This window comes from Urocitellus parryii, chromosome 11 (genome assembly GCF_045843805.1).
Source record: "Urocitellus parryii isolate mUroPar1 chromosome 11, mUroPar1.hap1, whole genome shotgun sequence".
NCBI lineage: Eukaryota > Metazoa > Chordata > Mammalia > Rodentia > Sciuridae > Urocitellus > Urocitellus parryii.
In genome coordinates, this window is record NC_135541.1 from 114,487,173 (window position 1) to 114,510,142 (window position 22,970).

The following is a 22,970-nucleotide window of genomic DNA, read 5'->3' on the forward strand; positions in this document are numbered from 1 at the left end:
AAAAATATTTATTTTTTAGTTATAGGCAGACACAATATCCTTATTTTAATGTGGTACTGAGGATCAAAACCAGTGCCTCACACATGCTAGGCAAGCATTTTACCTCTGAGCCACAACCCCAGCCCAAGGTTATATGGTTTTTTGTTTGGTTTTGCTCCATTTTGGGGTGTGTGTGTGTGTGTGTGTGTGTGCACTCGCACACACATGTACATGATGGGGATTGAACCCAGGGGTGCTCTACCACTGAGCTAAAAAAAAATTTTATTTTTTTAAATTTTGAGACAGGGTCTCTCTAAGTTGCCCAGACCTGCCACAAACTTGTGATCCTCCTGCGTCAGCCACCCAAGTTGCTGGGATTATAGGCATGTGTCATCATGCCTGGATCCAGGTTAAGTTTTCAAAAGGAAGAAAAACATTTTTTAGAGGAAGAGGAAGAAGAAATGTCAACAGGAGTTGGAACTTGACTCAGTGACATCTGACTTGATTGTGTTGCTGCTATTTAGGTAACTCTCTCCTGGGATGGGATCTTTGGCTCTTAGGGCTCAGAGCTGGGTGTCCTCTTGTCTGGCGTGAGATGGCCCTTAGGTTTTCAGTGTCAGGCTAGGGATACCTGTGCCAGCCTCACTCTGCTTACCATCTTGCTTCAGGTGGTGCTATCTGCTCTCCCACAGAAGTCCTCCCCAGGCCCCAGGACTGCAGGCAGCACTTCCGTACACAGTGGCAGCTGGTGAATGTGACTGGCCACTCTGCCAACAAAAGCAGGAGCTGGCCCCACAGCCCAGTCTATGAGATCATTTCAGGAATAACCCAAACTTTACAAAGTTGTGTAATAGTTAGTTCCTAGAACAAAGTAAACCAGAAAATGGGAAAAACTCATCTACCTAAATCATAATCGCCTTCACCTATCTAAATCACAATTGCCAGACGGGCTGTACACAGTGGTGTACACCTGTAATCCCAGCAACTCAGGAGGCCGGGGCAGGAGGATCACAAGTTCAAGGCCAGCCTGGACAATTTAGGGAGACGCTGTTTCAAAATAAAAATTACAAAGGGCTGGGAATGTAGCTCAGTGGAAAAGTGCCCCTGGGTTCAATTCCTTGCACGAAACAACAGCAACCACAACAAAACTTACCACTGAAGGCAGGAGCTGCTGACCCCATCACAGGGATATGAGGTATCTGTGAAAAGGCAGGAGAGGCACCTGAAGGGCCCAGAAAAGCACACCATGCAAATAGCTCAGGGTGTGTAGGGGCTACCCTGAGCATGGAGGTCTCCCAGAACTAGAGAGAGGGAAAGAAAGAAAGAGGTCCTGGTGTGTAGAGAGCCACAGGCTGTATGTGGTGCTCTCCACCTGTCCCAGGACGGGGATCAGTGGTTGCCAGATGTGCCTTACTGGGCTCCATTCCCATGAACTGTGATATGAATGGCGTTCCCTGGAGTGTTGTCATGTAGCAGCACTGCATAATTCTCTGCAAAGGTAAATTGCCTCTATCTTTCCCTCCTTTGGTCACCAGAAGTCACAGAAGCAAGGAAGCTTCCTTTTGAATCAGAACTGTGACCCATCCAGTGCAGGACTCTGGCTCAGGCAAACCCATTGCCGAGTGTTCTGCAAAAAGAGAATTATGGCCTTCACTTTGTCTTTCCCTGTGTGGCCTATTCATTGCCCCAGGGTGATTTGGCTAATTTGCCTAGAGCACTCATGGCTCCTCATTGCCTGGAAGATATAGTCCCAGCTCTCTGGCACGGGGCCCTGCTTGCCAGCTTCATTTCCCATCGCTCCTTGCTTTGTATTTTACACTCCAGCCTCTGACCACATCACATTGCTCATGTATTGCCACCGTAGCTCCTGGCCTTCCACTTGACCTGGAAGGTCCTTCTCTCCTTGCTCCACACCTGCTTCCCCTGGTCCTACCTGCTTGTTCTTCTGCCCTCAGCATCACTGTCCTTGATCTGGCCAACTCTTGTTCCCCCCCTGAAAGGCTCTGCGTAGGCATCCTTCCCCTTGGTAGGTTCCCTGGGACACCCTGACACTGCCCTACTGGGTTGGCTAGCCATGACTGGAGCATCCTGTTAGTGCTTCCAAGCTGTCTGGCATTTATCTCTTTCTGTATCTTTCTCAGGAGGCTGTGAGATCCCAAAAAAACAAATGCCAAATGTTTTCTCTGATATAAGGAGGCTGACTCATAATGGGATAGAGAGGGGGGAGCATGGGAGGAATAGATGAACTCTAGATAGGGCAGAGAGGTGGGAAGGAAAGGGAGGGGGCAGGGGATCAGCAAGGATGGTGGAATGTGATAGACATCATTATCCAAAGTATATGTATGAAGACACAAATTGATGTCAACATACTTTACACACAACCAGAGATATGAAAAATTGTACTGTATGTGTGTAATAAGAATTGTAAACTGTCATTTGTTTTTTAAAAAATCAATTAATAAAAAGAAAAATGAAGAAATTTTAAAAAGAGAGGTTGTTGAATTAATTATTATCTTGAATTAATGTCACATGCGTTCATGTCTCATTAGTATCTCAGTACCTGGCACACAGATATTATGCTTTATACTTGCTGAATAAATGCTGAATGGGTGAACAGGCCATGCATGATTCCAAATGTGTCTAAGGCCCATCTCAGTGCAAATGGTATTTTCAAATTCTAGTTACTTATACATTACCTAGGTAAGAATAAGAATATAAATAGCCACTGAGACATGAAGATTGAAAGTTTAAGGCCAGCCTGAGCAACTCAGGGAGATTCTACCTCAAAATAAATAAAAAGGGATGGGGATTTGGCTCAAGTAGTAGAGCACCCTTGAGTTGAATCCTCAGTCTCTCTCTCTCTCTCTCTCTCTCTCTCTCTCACACACACACACACACACACACACACACACACACACACACATATCTGGACACATTGAAGTCATTTCAGGGAGAGGCAGGAACAATGACTTTTTGTGGAATCCATAGAAACTGTGAGCAGATAGAAATGCTCAGAATCCAGAAACCTAAACAACATGTCTTGACTGAACCTATGTGATTGATAGCTACATGTTGATTTTACTTTAATTGCCTTGAAATCTAAATTTAATTATGTAAAGTTTGATTTACTAGGAAGAAATCTCCAGCCGGGCATGGTGACCCAGGCTTGTAATCCCAGCAACTCAGGAAGCTGAGACAGGAGGATCACAAGTTCAAAGCCAGCCTCAGCAAGTTAGCAAAACCCTGTCTCAAAACAAAACAAAACAAAAAATAAAAATAAAAAGGGCTGGGGGTATGGTATGGCTCAATGGTTAAGTGTCTCTGGGTTCAATCCCTGCTACCCAAATAAAAAGGTTTCCATAGTTGGTTGGCATAGTAAATAGCATAGTAAAGAAATTAAATTAAAATAAAAAAAAAAAAAACCTGAGAAAATCCAGAGGGAAAAAAAAAACTTTTTTTCTTTACTAAAATATCTTGGGGGGGGGGGAAATGCTCTTTGTACCCCTTCCCAGGGTCACACATTTCTAATCTTTATGACATAAGCTCCCGAAGGCAGAGGTCTTGTCGTCTTCATTCCTTTATGCTCAGCGGGACCCAGAGTGACTGCTCATAATATATGATCAGCAACTGAGTTAAACCGAACTAAAGGAGAGAAAGAGGGTAGAAGATCAAAGGCAAAATAAGAAGCTGGAAAAGCAGCAAAGCAGAGTGAACGGGGAAGAAAGAGCTCATTTTTGGGCTGTGCTTTCCATCATCCCTTTCCAGCATTTTATGGCAGTTCCCTGGCACAGCTCCCACTCTCCAGCCGGCCAGGGAAGGGAGATGGCAGAATGATGTTGCTCCTGGGACTTTGCTCCGCTCTTTGATTCTACGGCTAAGGGGCAGGTGCATTTTCTAAATTACACACTGAGGTGGCAGGTCATTTCTAGCTCCCCTAGCCCCACCTGGCAAATGAAGACTTGATTGGCGACAGACAGACATTTCAGAGCAAAGCCCGGAGACTCCTGGGTCAACTGGAAAATAGCTGCTCACGTCAGAAGTGGACGTGGCTGGGGAGGGATGGTGGATGTGCAGGCTGAGGGATCCCCAGCATTCAGCAACCTGCCAGCTGAACAAAACTGGAGAGGGTCCTGGGTCCTAAAGAGGCACCTCGTGGTTTTCTGAGACCCTGGTTCTTTGAGCATTCCTCTCTAAACCCACTTCCTCATTCAAAAAGAAAATGATTCCACCAACTCTGGAGTTCTGGCTGTCAAATGATGCATGGCACGTGGTAAGCATTAAATGCAGAATCGTTATCACACATGTCATGGTCTTGGTGCCTCAGGGACTCCATCTGTTAACAAAGAGAGTGATACTTATTTCACACTAATATGCTGAGGATCCAGTGAACTGGAATCTGTGGGCTCTCAGCAAAGGATGCAGGGAACTTACAGTATGTCAACTTGGGTGTTCTAACGCCAAACCAAACTCAACTCAGGATCTTCCAGCCAGGTCACCAGACTGGCAGGTGGGAGAAATGCCACGGACAGTGTATCTTGATTTCAAAAAGTAGGTGACACATCTCTAGATACGCTTGTATACAGAGTGAATACATGTGGTCTCAGCACCAGCACCTCTGCCTGGTCACACACAGAAAACGTTAACATCAATAAAGGGAAGGACTGGAGATGTGGCTCAGTGGTAGAGAGCACAAGGTCCTCAGCACATATGAGGTTCTGTATTTTATTTTCTCCACCACCAACAACAACAGAAAAGAAAAACAAAAACAAAGGAGAGACTTTCCCTATGATGAATGTAAAGTTCTAGAATCTGGGCCTGTTTGAACAAACAGGGGTTTGTTCGTTTGTTTAATTTGGGTGCTGGAGATTGAACCCAGGTTTCTTAACCACTGAGCAACATCCCCAACACTTTGTTTAAATTAGACAGGATCTCTCTAAATTGCTTAGAGCCTCACTAAGTTGCTGAGGCTGGTTTTGAACTTGGAATCCTCCTGCCTCAGGCTTTTGAGTCTGCTGGGGATTATAGGCATGTGCCACCACAATCCACTAGTTCTTTTTTTTCTTAATTAATGATTGGAATTAAGACAGAAACTATGCTTATTGAATTTGGAAATTACCCAAAACTGGGATAAAAGCAAAAATATCAAGATTGCAACAGGATTAAAAAATGAGCCAAAACCACCATACTATTCAGTGGGTAAAAATGTATAAGCCTGTATTTGGGTTAAATAGAGAACATAAGCTGGAAAAAACAGGATAGAGGAAACCAGCTTAACATTCATATGTTATTTTTAAAAAAGTACATTTAAAAAATAAATCAATATGAATCACTGGTGCAATGTGGTTGCCAAAAAAGCTAAGGCAATCTTGGGTTGCATTAATAAAAGAACAGTGCACAGAAAGAAATAAGAAATGATTTCAATATGCTGTAACCTCTATTCTAACTGGAGTCTTTCTAGTGAGAAAATGATCAGAATAATGGAGAATCTGGGAGGCCACATGGTCTGAAAAATGGGTGAATAAAATGGAGATAGAAGACGAAGAAAGTGAACATAGTTAGCTTAAGAAACAGATTTGGAAGGTACTGATTTTCTATCTTTAAGCGAAAGAAAAGTCCTGTTGTATATTTTAGACTAGTTTTTGTATAGACCATAGGACTGAACATTAAAAGGAGACTTTAAAAGTGAGCTTTAAAAGAAAATATAAATTTCACTTCAATAGGAGAAGGGACTCATGGTCATGCTATGGTTGCAACAGCTCCAGACATCATGACCATAAGCAAAGACTATTAGTGAGAGAAGGACCATATGGTATCAGAAAGCTCTACTCTCCTATTTATTTCTTTTATCAGGAAACAATGTATTATTTCCAGAAACTCCCTGAACATCTATTTTATTTTATTGGCCAGAACTAATAAGGCTACCCCTATCTTAAAAAGACTGTGAAATTGAATGGTTATAAGGTAGTTGAGACAATCTTAAATCAATTATGATTAGGTCAAAATTAAGAATAATGAGATGGAGCCAGGAGCCAGGCGTGGGAGCAGATGCCTGTAATTCCAATGGCTCAGAAGACTAAGCAGGAGGATCACAAGTTCAAAGTCAGCCTCAGCAATTTAGCGAGGCCCTAAGAAACTTAGCAAGACCCTGTCTCAAAATAGAAAATCAAAAATGGGCTGGACATATGGTTCAGTGTTTAAGCACCCCTGCGTTCAATCCCTGATAGAAAGAAAAGAAGGAGGAGGAGAGGGAGAGAAAGAAAACTGGAATGGAAAATGGAAAGAGTTTGGGTCCTTGATGATATCATTGAGATACTCAACAGCCAATTTTCAGTCTTCTTAGAGAAAATAAATGTGTATTTAATTAAGCCATTGTGAGGGAGTCTCTTGTACTTGCAGTTAAATGCACGCTAACAGCTACAGAGACACTATTTATGAGGGTAATTGGGAATATATTCAACATATTTGTAGTTCCCATTCATTCAATCATTTATTTAGTGTCCACTAGGTCACAGAGATGGGTGAAACTGAGGATGTAATGGTGAGCAAAACAGACAAACTTCCTGTCCTCGTGGAGTTTACAGTCTATGCAGGGAAGACAGGCACCACTGAAATAACCCACTATGTATACAAATACCTTCCTCCCATGAATCTGTAAAGAAGAGGTACATGGCATATGGGAGCATGCAACAGAGGAAGTCAGATGGAGTCAGGGAAGTCTTTCCTGAGAAGGGAGCACCAGTTTGAGAACTGAATATGTATATTCAGACTACTGTCTCTACCCAGAATGGCTTCTGTCTCTTGCCTACATCTTGTTGACTTATCTACCACCATGTTGAAATCTCCCAACCCAGTTGTCTTCAGTATCACTCTTTCTAGAAATCCTTTCTGACCTTTCAACTGAAGTGACCTATTCCTTTTAAGCCCCACTGGATACATTCAAATCTGCCTCACAATTCCAGGACTGTTTCAAGTACTTCCTCATCCTCACCCCCACTCCTTCTGTAAGAAATGCTCTCATGCTCCCAGCAAATGTCTAGCAACCTAGCTTGTTGCTTTGGACTTAGCCAACATTCAACTTATATTATGATTATTACTGTGGTACTGGGGATTGAATCCGGTGGTGCTCTACCACTGAGCTATACCCCCAGCCCTTTTTATTTTCTTTTTATTTTGAGACAGGGTTTGCCCAGGCTGACCTTGAACTTGTGATCCTTCTGCCTCAGCCTTTTAATCCTAGTAGCTGGGATTAATTATGAATGTAATGCATTCCACTATTGTCATGTATGTAAGAAATAAATTAAAAAGTACATGCCTCCACATTCAGCTAAACATTTATTTCAATTGAGCCTTAAAATTACATCTTATAGATGTTTACTTCCATCTTGTTTCAGAAAAGATTTGATAACTTACATAGAAAGGTGTTTATTGTGTGACACCTTCGTAAACCCAAATCTTCATAAATTCAGAACCTTGGATTTTCCCCCATAAACTGTTTTTTTTTTTAACTACCAAAATTTATTAATGTTTATTATTGGGGCTGGGCATGAGCTTGGTTGTAGATTGTGAGACCCTGAGTTGGATCCCCAACATGGCAAAACAAACAAAAACCACAATAATGATTATAATTATCCTGTCCACTATCGTTATGTATAGGAGAAGACGTCTCCTTGGTTACCTGGATTATGAAAACCTTTATTCCTTAGCATAAGGGTAGAGTGCTTGGACTTCTCAAGGGCGTGACATACTTTTTACGTCTTTGAAGTGACCTGGCTCTTCAATATTTTCAGGGTGACAGCTGTTCTGGAAGGACAATACCCTTAAACCCACAAACTGTTTATCTTCACAGCGGGTTTATGAAAGGGACACTAATTAAAGGACCTAGCAACATAATTGAACACTGTGAAAAGCAGGTGCCCTTGTAGAGATCCTCTGGTGACAGAAACCCCGATACTTCCAACCTAGGCGAGGGTAAAAGGTGTGGTCTTTCGCGATCCTCCGAATATCCGAGAGACTCCCAGTCACTCTCCTTATTCCTCACACTCAAGACGCACTCCAGCCGGGAGTTCAGCAGCCATCCTCTGGGTGGAGGTAGTACTAGGTTCTAAAACCGTGGCATGCCATCAAACTACCCATGGCGCTAAGTTCAAAGCTACCAGAGATCACGCCCAGAGTCAGGTCCAGAGAAAAGAAACACCCAGAAGAACAAACGCGCCTTCTTTCCGGCCCCAGGTTCCGTATAAAGGGAGAGAGCCGAGTCTTCGCACCGGCGCTCGGTGCCTGCCTCCCACCCCTTAGCAAGAGTCGCTCTTCTCCGAGCGGAGAAAATGGGTACAAGGAATCCCCAAACTTCAGAGGCCCTGCTCGGGGTCCTCTCCGTTCATCGTTTGCAATCTGATGAAGGAAAGCGAACTTGCAGCCTGGGCCCTCGCCAGTGCGCCGCAGCCGAGCTGCAGTCGGGGGCGGGGTCGGCGGGCGCCCCTCCGCCGGAGCCCCGTGCGCTTCCCGGTCCTCCTCCTCCGCGCCGTCACTGGCTGCACCTCCGCGGCCCCGGCACAATAGAGGCTCCGCCCTCTCCCCGCGCCCTCCCTTCGCTGCGCCCTCGCCTCCCGCGCCGCCGCCGCCGCTATCCTCCCGGCGCCCAGTCCCCGTGCGCCCCGAGGATCCCTGCAGACGGCGTCTGCCTGGACGCCCGCCTTCCACCTGAGCGCGCTTGGCTAGCCTGTGCCGGCCTCCACCTTCGGGTCACCTCCTCTTCCCTGCTCACGCCTCTTTAGTCTTGGCTAGAGTCTGGAAGGCAGGAGATGCCCAGAGTCTCCGGGGCGCACCCTCCAGCCCCGCTTAGCTGCACCCATCTTTAGAAGGTGCGCGGGGCAGCCACTCTCGGGCTCCTGCTAAAACATTCTGTAGCCTCAGTCTTTGCTGAGATCCCTGACCCAAGCCGTTCTCCGTAGGGGCGAAGGTCTCTGTGGTCTTGTCCCTCATGGCCAAGGCTCTGCTGCTAGTTCTTTGCTTCTCTCTGATTGCGGCACGGGTCTGGGGTTCCAGCACTGTCCCCACAGAGACCAGCGAGCCTCCAGATGAGCAGACGGTGGCTCCCACAGAGGATGAGATTCTGCAAAATGAGGCGGACAACCAAGAGAACGTTTTATCTCAGGTAGGATGTCCCGCACACCTTGTCCTGGGTGGTGGCAAGGGCCAAAGGATGGTTCTGGATGAAGCGTTTGGAGGGAGAAGTTTTTCTTTCCATTACTAATAGGAAGGACATTTGGTTTTCGTTTATCAGAATATTTTCTTAAAGGGAAATCAGGGGTCCTATTCCCAAAATCATGAGGTCTTTCAAAGTTACCAAATCCAGATAAAGGAGAGGAGAGGAAAGGGAGGGCTTCACAGGACTCTCTGAGAAGGAAGAAAAGTTTTTTTTGTGTTTTGTTTTTTGGGTTGTGAAGAATACTTCTTGTCTATGTAGCTGTTTGTCAGATTTGGAATGCGTAAACAGGAGGAATCAGATGGCATAATTCATGAGAGAGATTTTATGGCCTAGGGTGAACCACCCAGGCAGAGACATGGGGTGTAGACAGAGCTACAACATGTGTAATTCATGCGAGGTACCCCCAGAACAGAGGAATTGACAAGACCCAGGATATTGCAAGGATACAGTGGAAATTTATATCCACAGTCTGGCCTGCTTCTCAGTGGAGGCTGAGCCACAGATTATAGTGATGAACTTTGAAATATATTCATTTGTGAACCTGAATCAATCCCCAAAACATCCTGATACCCATTCTATAGATAAGGACCAGAAAGCTAAAGAGTGCTGGGAGTGGTAAGAATCAAACCATCGGGCAATTTTCAGCCCAGAGCTCGTGACTGTAAAAGATACTTCTCTCTGGTGTTGTAAACTCTCCAGAGCTGGCGTGATGGTATGCAGTGGGTGACACTATGATCCTCAGGACCAGAGATATCAGGGGAAGGATCCCTAGAGCAAGCCCGTATCTCCATTAAGCCCTTAGACTGGGTCTTGTCTCCTTCCTGTAGAGGGAGCGATCAGCTCTGCTTTGAGATTTCTCAAACACTATTCTCCTCATTCTTCTTTCATAATTATGCTAATATATGCTTTGTGCCCACCCATAACCTCATACTGACCCATAAATCGAAAAGACACAAAAATCCTTCACATTGGGACTCTGGAATATCATAAACAAAAGCTTTCCTGAAACCCGAGCCTCCAGAAAGGAAGGAACCCACCCAGGGTTCTCAGAGCAGGGTTGCGTAGGAATCTAGGATAAGTTTCAGAAAATAGACAGCCATGATTTACTGTCAGCCCAGAAAAAAACAGCTGCTTAAGTCACCCCGAACTACACCTCCTTCTTCCACTGACCCATTCTGTATTTGACAACAACACTTAAGCAAATATTAGTCTTAGAAGAAACCCAACCTTGGCAGGGGAAACTCCCCCTACACAGCATCCCAAAGAACATTTCTACTCAAACAAGTTTCATGCCTGCCTGCTGGGATCCTAAGTCAAATGAATTGAACACTCTGGCTGTCTAGGAAGGGAGTCCTGGCTTTAAGTATTTAGGGCATGCTGGAAAGCAACTTGGGGTGGGGGAACCTTTTCCCCCACTAAGTGCCCAGGGTGAGGGCTCTATAAAGTCTGCTCTTGCAAGTGTTTTCTTGTTTGGGGGAAGATGGTAGGAGCAAGAACACAGAAGGAAGTGTTTGAATTGTAGAAAGAAGCAGATGTAGCCAGTTTCCTGGTTTTGGCCCTGGGTTTGGGTTCAGAAACTGCTCTAGGAGCCAAATGAACCCTTAAAACTGAATAAACCTTACTGACTTCTGGACCTGTCTCTCTCTTCCCAACTCCCTTTCTCCAACTATATTCTCTTTTTGTTTTCTTGGTACTGGGGATTGAACCCAGAGGTGCTCTACCATCAAGCTACATTCCTACCCCTTTAGTTTTTACTTTTTTTGAGACAGGGTCTTGCTGAATTGCCAAGATTGGCCTCAGCCATCTGAGTATCTGGGATTACAGGTGTGTGCCACCATCTGGCTCCCTTTCTCCAATTCTAACCCATCATCCCAGGCTCAGATCAAATACCATTTCCTCCAGGAAATCTTCCCTGGTACCCAATTGGCGCCTCTGTTGACTTCAAATTATACCTCATCCCTGCTCTTCAGGGCACGTATCCCTGTCTAATCTGTGACTATTTTTTATTTGCCTCTGGCACTGTAGGCTCCTTGAAAGCAGGCTGTCAGCCTGACCCATCTCTACCTTTAACTGCACTTCCCCCAGTCCCTAGGAGGGACTCAATAAGTGTCAAATGATGAATCAGGAAAGACGCCCCAGTAGTCCTCAAATCTGAATGCCAACTTTCCAATCATCTCTTCTTCAACTCTTTCTTCCTTTCCTTTTCACATCCAAACCTGGATTCTAGCTGAAGGCAAGACTATGGGAAGAAGGATGGAGCTCATTTTTTTTTTCTTTTAAATGATTAAAGGCAAAGGCCCCCTGAAAATCCACAGCCTTCCAAGATAAACGAAGAGAGCTGAACTCCGAGTGCCTTCCCAGAAATGTCCAAGTCAGCAAATTGCTTTGTGATGACCTATTCATTCCATGGTTCAGTGTTGTTTGAGGTGTCTGGCTGGTGTAGGACATTTTTTTAGGTGTATTTTATTTGCATATGTACTTATTGCTTTGAATTTTGAATTTTTTTTACATAAAACTAATTGTTCTCTATATATGGATCTATAACTTGAGTGGCTTAACAATAATTCCTGGAGATTTTTTTCCATGTCGATACATATTGTTTTTTTTCTAGAGTCGTACATTTGACTAAGTTAATCGACAGACTCTTTGAGGAACCATATATTTGTATAACCCCAACTCATTTGCTCTGTGTGTGTCTAGTTGCTGGGGGACTATGACAAGGTGAAAGCCGTGTCCGAGGGCTCAGACTGTCAGTGCAAGTGTGTGGTGAGACCGCTGGGCCGAGATGCCTGCCAGAGGATCAATGAGGGAGCATCCAGGAGGGAAGACTTTTACACTGTGGAAACCATCACTTCAGGCTCATCCTGCAAGTGTGCCTGTGTTGCACCCCCATCTGCCCTCAATCCCTGCGAGGGAGACTTCAGGCTCCAGAAGCTACGGGAAGCAGACAGCCGAGACTTGAAGGTAGGAGCTGGTGGGGGGCGGTGCCACAGATGAGAACCCATGAGCCCACAGGGCCATGGCTGGGGATTGTAAGGCCTTTGAAGGAGGCCAGGCCTAGTCCCTGGAGTCTTGTGTGTGGAGATAAGGCTGTTGTTTTGACAAAATGGTCAATTTCAGCTCTGGAGTCTGAGGGAGATGTGAGAGCAAAGAACACTTGCCCCTCCTCATAGAGACTAGGAGGCCAGGCCTGGGATCCGCTGCCAGGCCCAGCTGGCCAAAAGAACTCAGTGTTCTCCAGGAAAATTGCTGTCACAATTTCCTGTCAGCCCAGGGTGGATGTTGAAGAGGTAAAAGACAGAGAAGTGAGCCTCTCAGTCCTTGGCACCATTGTTGAAGTGACCCGGGGATGAGAGGCCTGAGGCCTCTCATCAAAACCGATGCTGTGGTCATACTTTATAGGGTGGGGAAGCTCAGGCCCTACCTGGGCATCTTTACTGGCTGACTTCATGTGATACCCCAGCTTTGCTCATGATGTGGGGTAGTAGAATAAGCTTGTTTTTGGAGTCAGGCAAACCTGGGTTTAAATCAGCACTGCATGAACTTGCTGAAGTTACTTAATTTGTCTGACCTCGGTTTCCTTGAATAAAATGTGGGAATAATATCTACTATGAGAATTGATGAGATGACAACTATTGAGTACAGAGCACAATGCCTGATATTCAGTGAGGCATGCCTGTGTAAATGGATGAATGAATGCTCATGTAATGCACTCCTGCTGGTACCTGATACTCAGGGACTGGTAGTCATTGGTATCTCTTAAAGCAGTTGTGTTTATCAGGTCAAGGAATGCCCCAGGATTTGGCCATATTACTCAGAGCTGCAGTTCTTCCATGAAACTACTTTCTGAACCATGTGCCGCACTCACTTAGTTCTAGGATAGGACTCTGGGGGAACTTCTGGAACTATATCAGGCAAAATTTCTATTAGGAATCAGAAAATCATCCCATTGCATACTAATCAGCTATGGCCCTTACCCAGGATACAGCTGTCTTCCTCTGATGCAAAAGAAAAAAAACTTCTAGCCAGGTGCAGTGACACACTCCAATAATCCCAGCAGCTTTGGAGGCTGAGGCAGGGATGATCACAAGTTCAAAGCCAGCCTTAGCAACTTAGCAAGGCCCTAAGCAACTTAGTGAGACCCTGTCTTGAAATAAAATATAAAAAGGGCTGGGATGTGGCTCAGTGGTTAAGTACCCCTGGGTTCAATCGTCAGCGCCCACCCCCCCCCGCCAAAAAAAAAAAAAAAGAGAGAGAGAGAGAAAGAGAACTTCAAAAAACGAGTATTTCTATGGAATGTTTTATCTGGAAGCAAGGCTAGGAAGTGAGTGGGGAATAGAGAGATTGCAATGGGTCACCCAGCCAACTCTTCCAGGGTCTGGTTCTTGGTAGGGAGGCTCCATTTAAGCATATCTCATCTGCCCCCATTCCTGTATCCTCACCCGCTAAATGCTATCTGAGCCTCAGCCACCTTCCTCCCAGTGGCACTATACTGGCAGGGAATCATATTGAAAAAAAAAAAAGTGACAAGTTTAGGTGCCCGATGACAAGGAGCTACCTCAGACATGGGCTATTGGGCCTTTCTCTTGTTATTTTTTTTGGAGGGGATGATACTAGGGATTGAACCCCAAAGTGCTTTGCTACTAGACTACATTCCCAGCCATTTTATCTTATTTTGAGAAAGGTTCTTGCTCAGTTGCCCAGGCTGGCCTTGAACTTGCCATCTTCCTGCCTCGGCCTCCTGAGTTGTTGAGATTATAGGCATGTGCCACTGGGTCTCTTTTACATCAGGATTGGTTAAGCTGTCCTCACTCCCTGCCCAGGGCCTGTACATGCTAGGCAAATCCTCTAACACTAAGCCATTTTCTCAGCCTAGCTGAATTTTTTGAGATGGGTTCCTGTTATGGTCTCCAGTCTGTTCTGGAACTACTGGGCTCAATTGAGTCTCTTGAGTTGGTTTTCTGAATAGATGCAACTATGCTTTTGATGCTAAGAAATCATCTCTTGATATCTTCCAGGACCTTTAGTAGACAATGAAGTTGAGGGAGGGTTTCATAACCATATCCTGAAGGTACTTATGTTACAATCACTTTGTTGAGCATTTATAGATTACCTGTTATGGGCCAGGTACTCTGCTAGATATCTTGAGGAAACCGAGATGAAGAAGCTTTGAAGGAGTTATAGTCTAATAGGAGAGATGCTGATGACTGATGGATTCATAAAAGAGTCCTAAACAGTTTGTGAAGATGTTCAGACCTTGGATTTACTTGTTCTTGTAGGATTCTTCTATTTTTTTTTTTTTACCCAAATATTTCAGAAGGCAGAATACATCATTTGGCTCGTCCCTACAAATGTGCTTCTAGGGCTACCTTTCAATTCCTGGCTAGTGGCTTCCCTGTTGAGCCTACAACATGGAGATCTGAAGGAAACTTCTCCCACTGTGCTCTCTCTATCCCAACCCTGGACTAACCCCTGGCTCTTGTTTCGTAGCTCTCCACCATCATAGATATGCTGGAAGGAGCTTTCTATGGCCTAGATCTCCTGAAGCTGCATTCGGTCACTACCAAATTGGTGGGGCGAGTGGATAAACTGGAGGAGGTAAGGAATATTCTGATTTCCCTTCCCCTTCCCTTCCCTTCCCTTCCCTTCCCTTCCCTTCCCTTCCCTTCCCTTCCCTTCCCTTCCCTTCCCTTCCCTTCCCTTCCCTTCCCTTCCCTTCCCTTCCCTTCCCTTCCCTTCCCTTCCCTTCCCTTCCCTTCCCTTCCCCTCTCTTCTCTCTTCTTTTTGCAGTCCTGGGAATTGAACCAGAGTATATCACATGCTAGGCAAGTGCTTTTCCACTGAGCTACATCTTTATCTAAATTTTTTAATATTTCATTTTGAGTCAGGGTCTCACTGATGACCACACTGGCCCCTAAGTTGCAGTCCTCCTGCTCCAGCCTTCTGGGTAGCTGGGATTACAGGTGTGCACCACTGTGCCTGGCCTCTCACGATATTTTTTTACAGAAAGCATGTGTCCTAACTAAACCCATTCTCTTCTTTGGAAAGAGAAAAATATATTTAAAAAAATGCATCCAAAATTGTACAAATTGTTGGTGAATGAGTGAAATAAAAATGTAAAGACTTTATTCTTTTTCCTCTATAAGAACTATATAAATAATCTGTTTTTATTTTTATTTTGACTTCCAGGGAACTCAGAGCTAAGTGATATGTAAAATTACAATAAACATCTTACTTCATTTTTAAGGTAGAGTTGTCACCTCCTGGGAATGTGGTTATTGATCTGTTCTTTTTTTTTTTTTTTTTTTTTTTTAACTGTTCTAGTGCACATATCTCTGTGTGTGTATGTGGTGTATGTGTGAGAATGTGTGTGTATCTCATCCACTTGAGAGAAAGAAAACATAAAAGTGATCATTTTATTTTATTATTATAATCATTAACACATATTGATTGTACAAATTGGGGGGTCCACTGTGACATTTAAATATATGCGTATATCCCCCCTTGATCATGTCCATCTTCCCTTCTGTCCTCTCTTGCCATACCCTCTCTCCTCTGATTACTATTCCCATTCCCTTCTCTGAAAGCCCTCTTCCACTTTGAGGTCGTCTTTTTCAATTTTTTTTGTTTGTTTCCACATAATGAGAGAAAACATATGATATCTGTCTTTCTGTTTCTGGGTTATTTCACTCAACATGATGCCTTTCATTTCCATCTGTTTTTCTGCAAATGACATGATTTTATTTTTATGGATGAATAATAACTCAGTTGTATATATATATATGTATCCTGTTTTCTTTATCCATTCATCTGTGGATGGGCCCCTGGGCTGATTTCATATCTTATGTATGGTAAAGAGTGCTACAGTAAATGTGTGCGCATCTTTTGAATGATGACTTTGTTTCCTTTGGATATATATATATACCCAGGAGTCATATGGCTGGATCGTATGGTAGTTCTATTTTCAGTTTTTTGAGGAACCTTCATGCTGATTTCCATAGTGGCTGTTGGATTACCTATTTCTTGGTTGTTATGATTTTTTAAATTCTTTGTATATTCTGGACATTATTCCTCTCTCAGATGAATAGCAGGCAAAGATTTTTCTCCCATTCTGTTGGTTGTCTTTTTCACTCTTGATTGTTTCCTTTGCTGTGCAGAAGCTTTTTAATTTGATGTAATCTTATTTGTCAATTCTTGCTTTCGTTTCCTGAGCTATGGGAGTCCTATTCAGGAAATTGTTGGCTGTCCCAATATCTAGGGGTGTTTCCCTATTTTCTTGTAGTAGTTTCAACATTTCAGGTCTGATTTTTGTGCAGGGTAGAGGGGTCTACTTTAAGTCTTATACACATGGATTTCCAGTTTTCCCAGAACCAACTACTTGTGAAAAGACTGTCTTCTCTAATGTGTTTTTGTGTTCTTGTTGAGAATCTGTCAGCTGCAAATGAATAGGTTTATTTCTGGGTCTTCTATTCTGTTCAATTGGTCAGTATCTCTGTTTTTATGCTAACACATGCTGTTTTTATTACTATGGCTCTATAGTGTATTTGGATGCTTCTAGCATTGGTTTTTTGTTGTTTTTTATTTGTTTGTTTGTTTGTTTTTTGCTCAGGATTGCTTTGGGTATTCACGGTCTTGTATGCTTCCATATGAACTTTAGGATTATTGTTTCTAGTTTTGTGAAGAATGTTATTGGTATTTTCATGGAGATTGTACTGAGTATGCAGAGAGTTTGGACATTTTAACAATATGAATTCTCCTACTCTAAGAACATGGGAGGTCTTTCCATCTTCTAGTGTCTTCTTCAATTTCTTCAGTGTTTTGTAATTTTCAAAGCAGTCTTTCATCTCCTCAGTTAAGTTTATTCTTAGATTTATTTTTTTGAAGCTATTTGGGATGTAATTGTTTTCTTGCTCTCTTTTCCAACAATTTTATTATTGGTACACAGAAAAGATATTGATTTTATATGTATGTTGATTTTGTACTTTGCTGTATTTTGCTTATCAATTCCAAGAGTTTTCTTGTAGATAGAATCATATCATCCATAGGGATATTTTGGCTTCCTCCTTTCCTATTTGTATCCCTTTCATTTTTTCTCTTTCCTAATTGTTCTAGCTAAAAATTCAAGTACAATTTTGAATAAGAGTGTTCAGAATGGATACCCTTGTCTTGTTCCTATTTTTGGAGGAAATGCTTTCATGTTTTCCCTATTCAGTATGATGTTGGATATGGGTGTGTCATGTATAGTCTTTATTATGTTTTGGTATGATCCTTCTATACTTAATTTATTCAGGATTTTAATCATTAAAGGGTGTTAACTTTTATCTAATGATTTTTCTGCATCTACTGAGATGATAATGTGACATAAAAGTAATTTATAATCAATAATGTTCCTTCATTGGACATTCAGGCTGTTCATGCCCAGGATGAATACCAGTCCATAATACCAGTAATATAATGTTTACAGTCAAAGTCACCACATCACTTTGGGTATAGAGGAATACACAATTGGTGCCATGGTTTTCATTTAATGGTATGTGATGTGATGTAAGAGTTATAAATCGTTATGGACATAATAATAATGGAGACATTGTTTTGTGGTTGTAATGCTTTATTTATAAATAAGAAAGTCTAGTCACCAGAAAAGTAATATTCATCATTCAACCCTACTGGTAAGAGGCTTATGGATATGTTTTATTGACTGGCATCTAGTTTTGGGACTGATATTTGAAATAGTTACCAAAGAGCTGCTACTTCAAGTAGAAATCTATTCTTTAATTTTCAAAATGTTACTTATAAGTGATAAATTTAATAAAGGAATAACTGTAAACATATCAGTATTCCTCATGGGGAAAAATGGACTTTTGAGGGTCTTTTTCGGGGTTCCCTGATAAGTGTTTAGTAGATATGGGATGTAAAAAAATATAAGAATCTCTAGTTTGTGGCTGAAAGAGTACCTGACTGAGTCAAGACAGAGAAAGCTACTCTTTGCCTGCTATTCCCAAGCAACCATATCTTAGGTTCTCCATATGTAAAGTGGGAATGGAACCCTACCTACTCCATATGATTCCTGAGGGAATAAAATGCACACTAATTATTATGAAAATATTTTGAAATGATTAAACGTGGCACTTGAGTTATGACCAAGGAGAGATTGGGGCACACATTCCTACATTCCTTTGCCAAGAGAGCTAAGACAGAGGTGAAAAACATTGAAGTTAAAAGGATCATTCTAGCATGTTCCTTCTATTCCTAAAAATAGTCTCAAAAATTTAAACCCAGCTCCTTCTCTACCCACCCTTAAGCTTGGCCCCTTCAGCTCTGAATGTTGCCATTTTGTTCTTGGTGGGGTGGCAGGTCCACTGTCACTTCAGTTATAAACTCTTAAGAAAAAGGGTGAGGGCACTGGAGTCAGAGCTTTGGTAGACAGGTTGATGTGGCCAAGAAGATCATATCAGCCTCCTGAAATATCTGTCCATTCTCCCCAAAAGGGGCTACCTTAGAGACCTAGGACACAAGACATCTTGAATCTCTCCTTCCCCAAGCATTACATTGAGAGCTGGAATGATGAGACTGGAAATAGTCAACATCGTCCTGCTCCCAGGGGACTTCATGCAAAACTTCTGTCCGATCCTTCCAGAATGGTTCAAAAGGAATTGAACCAGGGTCAGTATCTATGTTTCCTGAGCCTCCCCTGAGATATGCCCCTTTAAGAAAAGGATTGTATTTCTATGGGATCAAGGGGCATTGGCAACATCTGCTTTTACCTGACTTTGGTAAACATGTGGTTTTAGTCTGTCTAGAGAATACAGATTGGGAAAGTTAGCTGTAGGGGAAGAACAGAGTGCTTGGGAGGCCAAGGTCAGGGACCCAGCCTCTGCGGGGGCCAATGGGCTGGGTTCTGATCAAGGGCTATAGTTCATCCCAACCTTATCTAGCAGCAGAGCCTCCTCCTTACTGGCCAAGGGTAGGAGTGTGGATAAATTTGGTGCAGTGCCAGCTCAAATGTGTGGTATCCTGTGTATAGGAGCACAGTAACTAGGGCTTGGCCAAAATGAACTTTGTGTTTTTTTATTTTGATACTGGGGATTGAAACCAGGGATGCTTAATCACTGAGCTACATCCCCAGTACTTTTTATATTTTATTTTGAGACAGGGTCTTGCTAAATAGCCTCACTAAATTGCTATGGCTGTCTTTGAACTCAAGATCATCCTGCCTCAGCTTCCCGAGCCACTGGGATTATAGGCATGCAGCACCACACCCAATGAACTTTATTTATTTATTTATTTATTTAGTTTTAGGTGGGCACAGTACCTTCATTTCATTCATTTATATGTGGTGCTGAGGACTGAACCCGGGGGCCTTGCACATGCTACATGAGCGTTGTACTGCTGAGCCACAACCCTAGCCCCAAAACAAATATTTTTATATGGATGGGAATATCTCTTCTTTCAAAACTGATTTAGTAGCAAACACTGGACTTTTATAATAACGATCCCTTATATTTGTATAACATTTTACAGTTTCTAACATTTCATATACACTTAGTCCACTTGTTCCTGTGAGCTGGGCAGGATGTGAGATCCAAGGAAATTAGATGAATCCCCTGAGATCACCGTGCAAAGACATATAGGGTTGGAGCTCAGGCCTTTTGGCTCATAGTCCAGGGCTCTTTCTAATCAACTGCGTCAGTTTCTTCGAATCATTCTTGTCTGCCCTGTAAGCATCAGTTTTTCCTAACCAGAACTTGAAAATAACAGTTCTTCCAAGGGAATTTCTAGGCAGGACTGTGGCTGCATCTCATAAGCCTCATTAAACAGAATTAAAGTTGAGTTGGGGAAGGTCCCACCCAATGGGAGTTTTCCCAAAACCACAGTCCAAGAGACAGGGTGCTGTGGTATGACAGGAGGGTCTTTGGTTGGGCCCAGCAGCCATGGAATGGAATACTGTATCTTGGATTAAGGTTGTCTCCTGGCTTGTGCCGGCTGTCTGGAGTATACAGTAATTGAAAAGGCAGAATGTTGGGTAAATGGATAAAACATTCCCTCTCCAGCCTGGCTGTGCAGAAGGAATGGAAGTGAAATTCTGCTCTGGGTCCTTGGATATTCTTAAATCCCAAAGGGAGTTCTTTGAAGGTCAGACAGGACAACAGGGGTCAGATTGGAAGGGCTTTTTGCCCAGAGTCAGATCAGTGCCTGGCAGTATAAGTGGGCACATGTGTGTACATCCACCTTGGGTACATAGGGGGATGTAGGAATGGAAACTTCATTTGCAGATGAAAGGGGAAGGAAGGAGAGAGAAATGGAATCTGAACTGTTCAAAGCCTCACACCCAGGAAAATCAGCACTGGGAGCTCTGCCTAGTGGGATGATTGGGTTTAAACTTTTGTCTTAAATTGTGAAAAATAACAGCACAGATAAGTGTACAATGAGTATACAGCTTGATAACCTATTATAAAGCAAATACCCCTGTCATCATTATCCAGCTTCAGAAAGAGGTTAATATTAACATCCCCCAAGCCCTCCCTACAACATGTCTTCTACTCACACCCCCTTCCTGAGGGGAACCTCTCTATTTAGAGCCTTGTATTTTAGTTATCTTTCTTGCCTTTTTTTAATAGTATTCGCAAATAAGAATACATCCCCCAAATCTCCCAAAATAATTCGTCCTCCAATATAACATTTTTGCCTGCCTGCTTGCCTTCCTTCCTCCCTTCTTTCCTTCCTTCTTTTCTTTCTTTACCAGAGATCAAACCCAGGGGTGCTTTCACACTGAGCTATATCACCAACCGTTTCTTATTTTTGAGACAAAGTCTCACTAAGTTTCTGTGGCTGGCCTAGAACTTGCAATCCTCCTGCCTCAGCCCCTCAAGTTGCTGCAGTTATACACCTGTACCAGCATGTCCAGCAGTCTAATTTTGCCTATTTTCTTTCTTTTTAAAGGGAATTTATAATTTATTATTTTTATTTTTAAATTTAAAAAAATTTTAATTATTGATGAAGGTTTATTTTTATTTATTTATACACGGTGCTGAGAAATGAATTCAATGCCTTACACATTCGATGCAAGCACTCTACCACTGAGCTACATCCCCAGCCCTATTTTTAAATTTTTTATTGGTGCATTAAATTTAATAGTGGGATTCATTGCACATAACATAATTTGGTCAACTTCATTGCTCCTCTTTCCTGCTCCTCCTCCTTCCCAGGACCCATTTTGCCTGTTTTGGAATTTTAAATGTACAGAATTCTACAGAATTGTGTGTGTGTTAGTGATGTGTGTGTATGAGTGTGTGTGTGCATGTATTGGGCTTCTCTCATTCAATTTTATGTTTTTGATATTTACCTATATTGTTTTTGTGTCTTGCTCATTCATTTTTATTGCTATGTATTATTCTATTGTATGACTATGCCACAACATATTTACCCATCTCCTAAGGATAGATATGTGGATTGTTTCCAAGTTCAGAATTCCTAATGGCCCATGAACAGCCCTGTGAACATCTGAAAAGGGAAAGAAGATGTAGGAAGTGGGGGGTACAGTGTGAGATTGGGGGTACAGTAATTGGGCACAGAGCATAGGATCTAGGGAAGATGGAAAATAGAAGTCTACAAGGAAAACCTGTAGCTTCCAAAGACATAAACCCTGTTCATTGCACATAGACCCAAGTTTGGCATTGATTCAACTGGAGAAAAAACTTTCATCTGAACTCCCAGAGACCCAGAGACTTATATCCTGCCCAGACCTAAAAATGGATTTGTGAGGCAGCAGGACTAGAAGCATGGGATAGTATCATGTACTGCTTCCATGAGCAGATTTATTTTCAAAGTGGTAGAAAAAGACAGGGACAGATTATAATCTCTAACATTAAAGTACTAACTGAATTAAAGTATTCCCATAAAAGTTGAAAATCTTGTGGTAAACCCTCCTTCACGGTCTAGCTGCAGTATACCTGTAAACATTTATAAATTCTTGGTATGCTCATGACTGTGTGCATATATACCTTCATATATGTGTGTGACACATATCACTCTTTTAAAATAGGTGAATCCCTATAAGCTTCCACGGTGTGATATTTGTAATGGAAGCTCTGCCCCGTGTGGTGTGTGTGATTCTTCTCCTCCTTTCTCACCTCCCCATTGGAGTTTGTGGACTCCGTCCATGGGCACAGATAGGCACCAGGGAACTTTGTGTGTCAGTTGAAGGCTTCACTCCTCATAATGTTGCTCCCGCGGAAGATCTGAAATCTGTTATGGGTTTAGCAGACCCAGAACTGGCCCGCATCTCAGAATGTGGGAGCATCTCTCCCAAACCTAAAAGTTTGGTGGCTTTTGTGTTTCCAGCCTACAATGCAAGATCAAAGGAGGATTCCTGCCCCTTGGGGATGTATCTTTTTACCATTAGTAGAAAAAATGTTATTTTCATCTGTGCGTTCCTGGCAGAGACTTAGGGAAGCTGTATCTTTCCAAGCCTCCATGTACTCCCATCAAGACACCCCAACTTGTCACTGTCTCCTGATTGAATCTACTTCTGCAGAAGGTTCACAGCCAGCCATTTTACTCTTTCCTCAAGTGCAGACTTGGAGAGGAGTGTCACTCACCCTGTCCTCCTGAAGTGAAAGAAGGCAGAGGGCTGGAGAGGATGTCTCTAAGATACATTTTGACGTTAAGGTTATTTAATTCAATTTACATCTTAATGTGAGTTCAACCTCTCTTGGGGTTGTATATCCTTGAAATCTAATTTGCCACCATGGATTGTGAGCTTTTTTCTTCTTGGCTTATGGTG

General features: G+C 42.9%; 1 protein-coding gene across 6 annotated transcripts in view; it reads left to right on the forward strand.

Annotated features, from left to right (window-relative positions):
* The first annotated feature begins 8,588 nt into the window (after positions 1–8,588).
* Positions 8,589–22,970, forward strand: part of Olfml2b (olfactomedin like 2B) — a 40,951-nt gene continuing 26,569 nt past the window's right edge. For all 6 annotated transcript variants that reach the window (XM_026412675.2, XM_026412678.2, XM_026412676.2 and 3 more), the window contains exons 1-3: positions 8,589–9,133; positions 11,888–12,151; positions 14,678–14,785. In XM_026412675.2, coding sequence (XP_026268460.2) covers positions 8,960–9,133; positions 11,888–12,151; positions 14,678–14,785 — 546 coding nt within the window. In that variant the 5' untranslated portion in view covers positions 8,589–8,959. The remainder of the gene's footprint in view (positions 9,134–11,887; positions 12,152–14,677; positions 14,786–22,970) is intronic.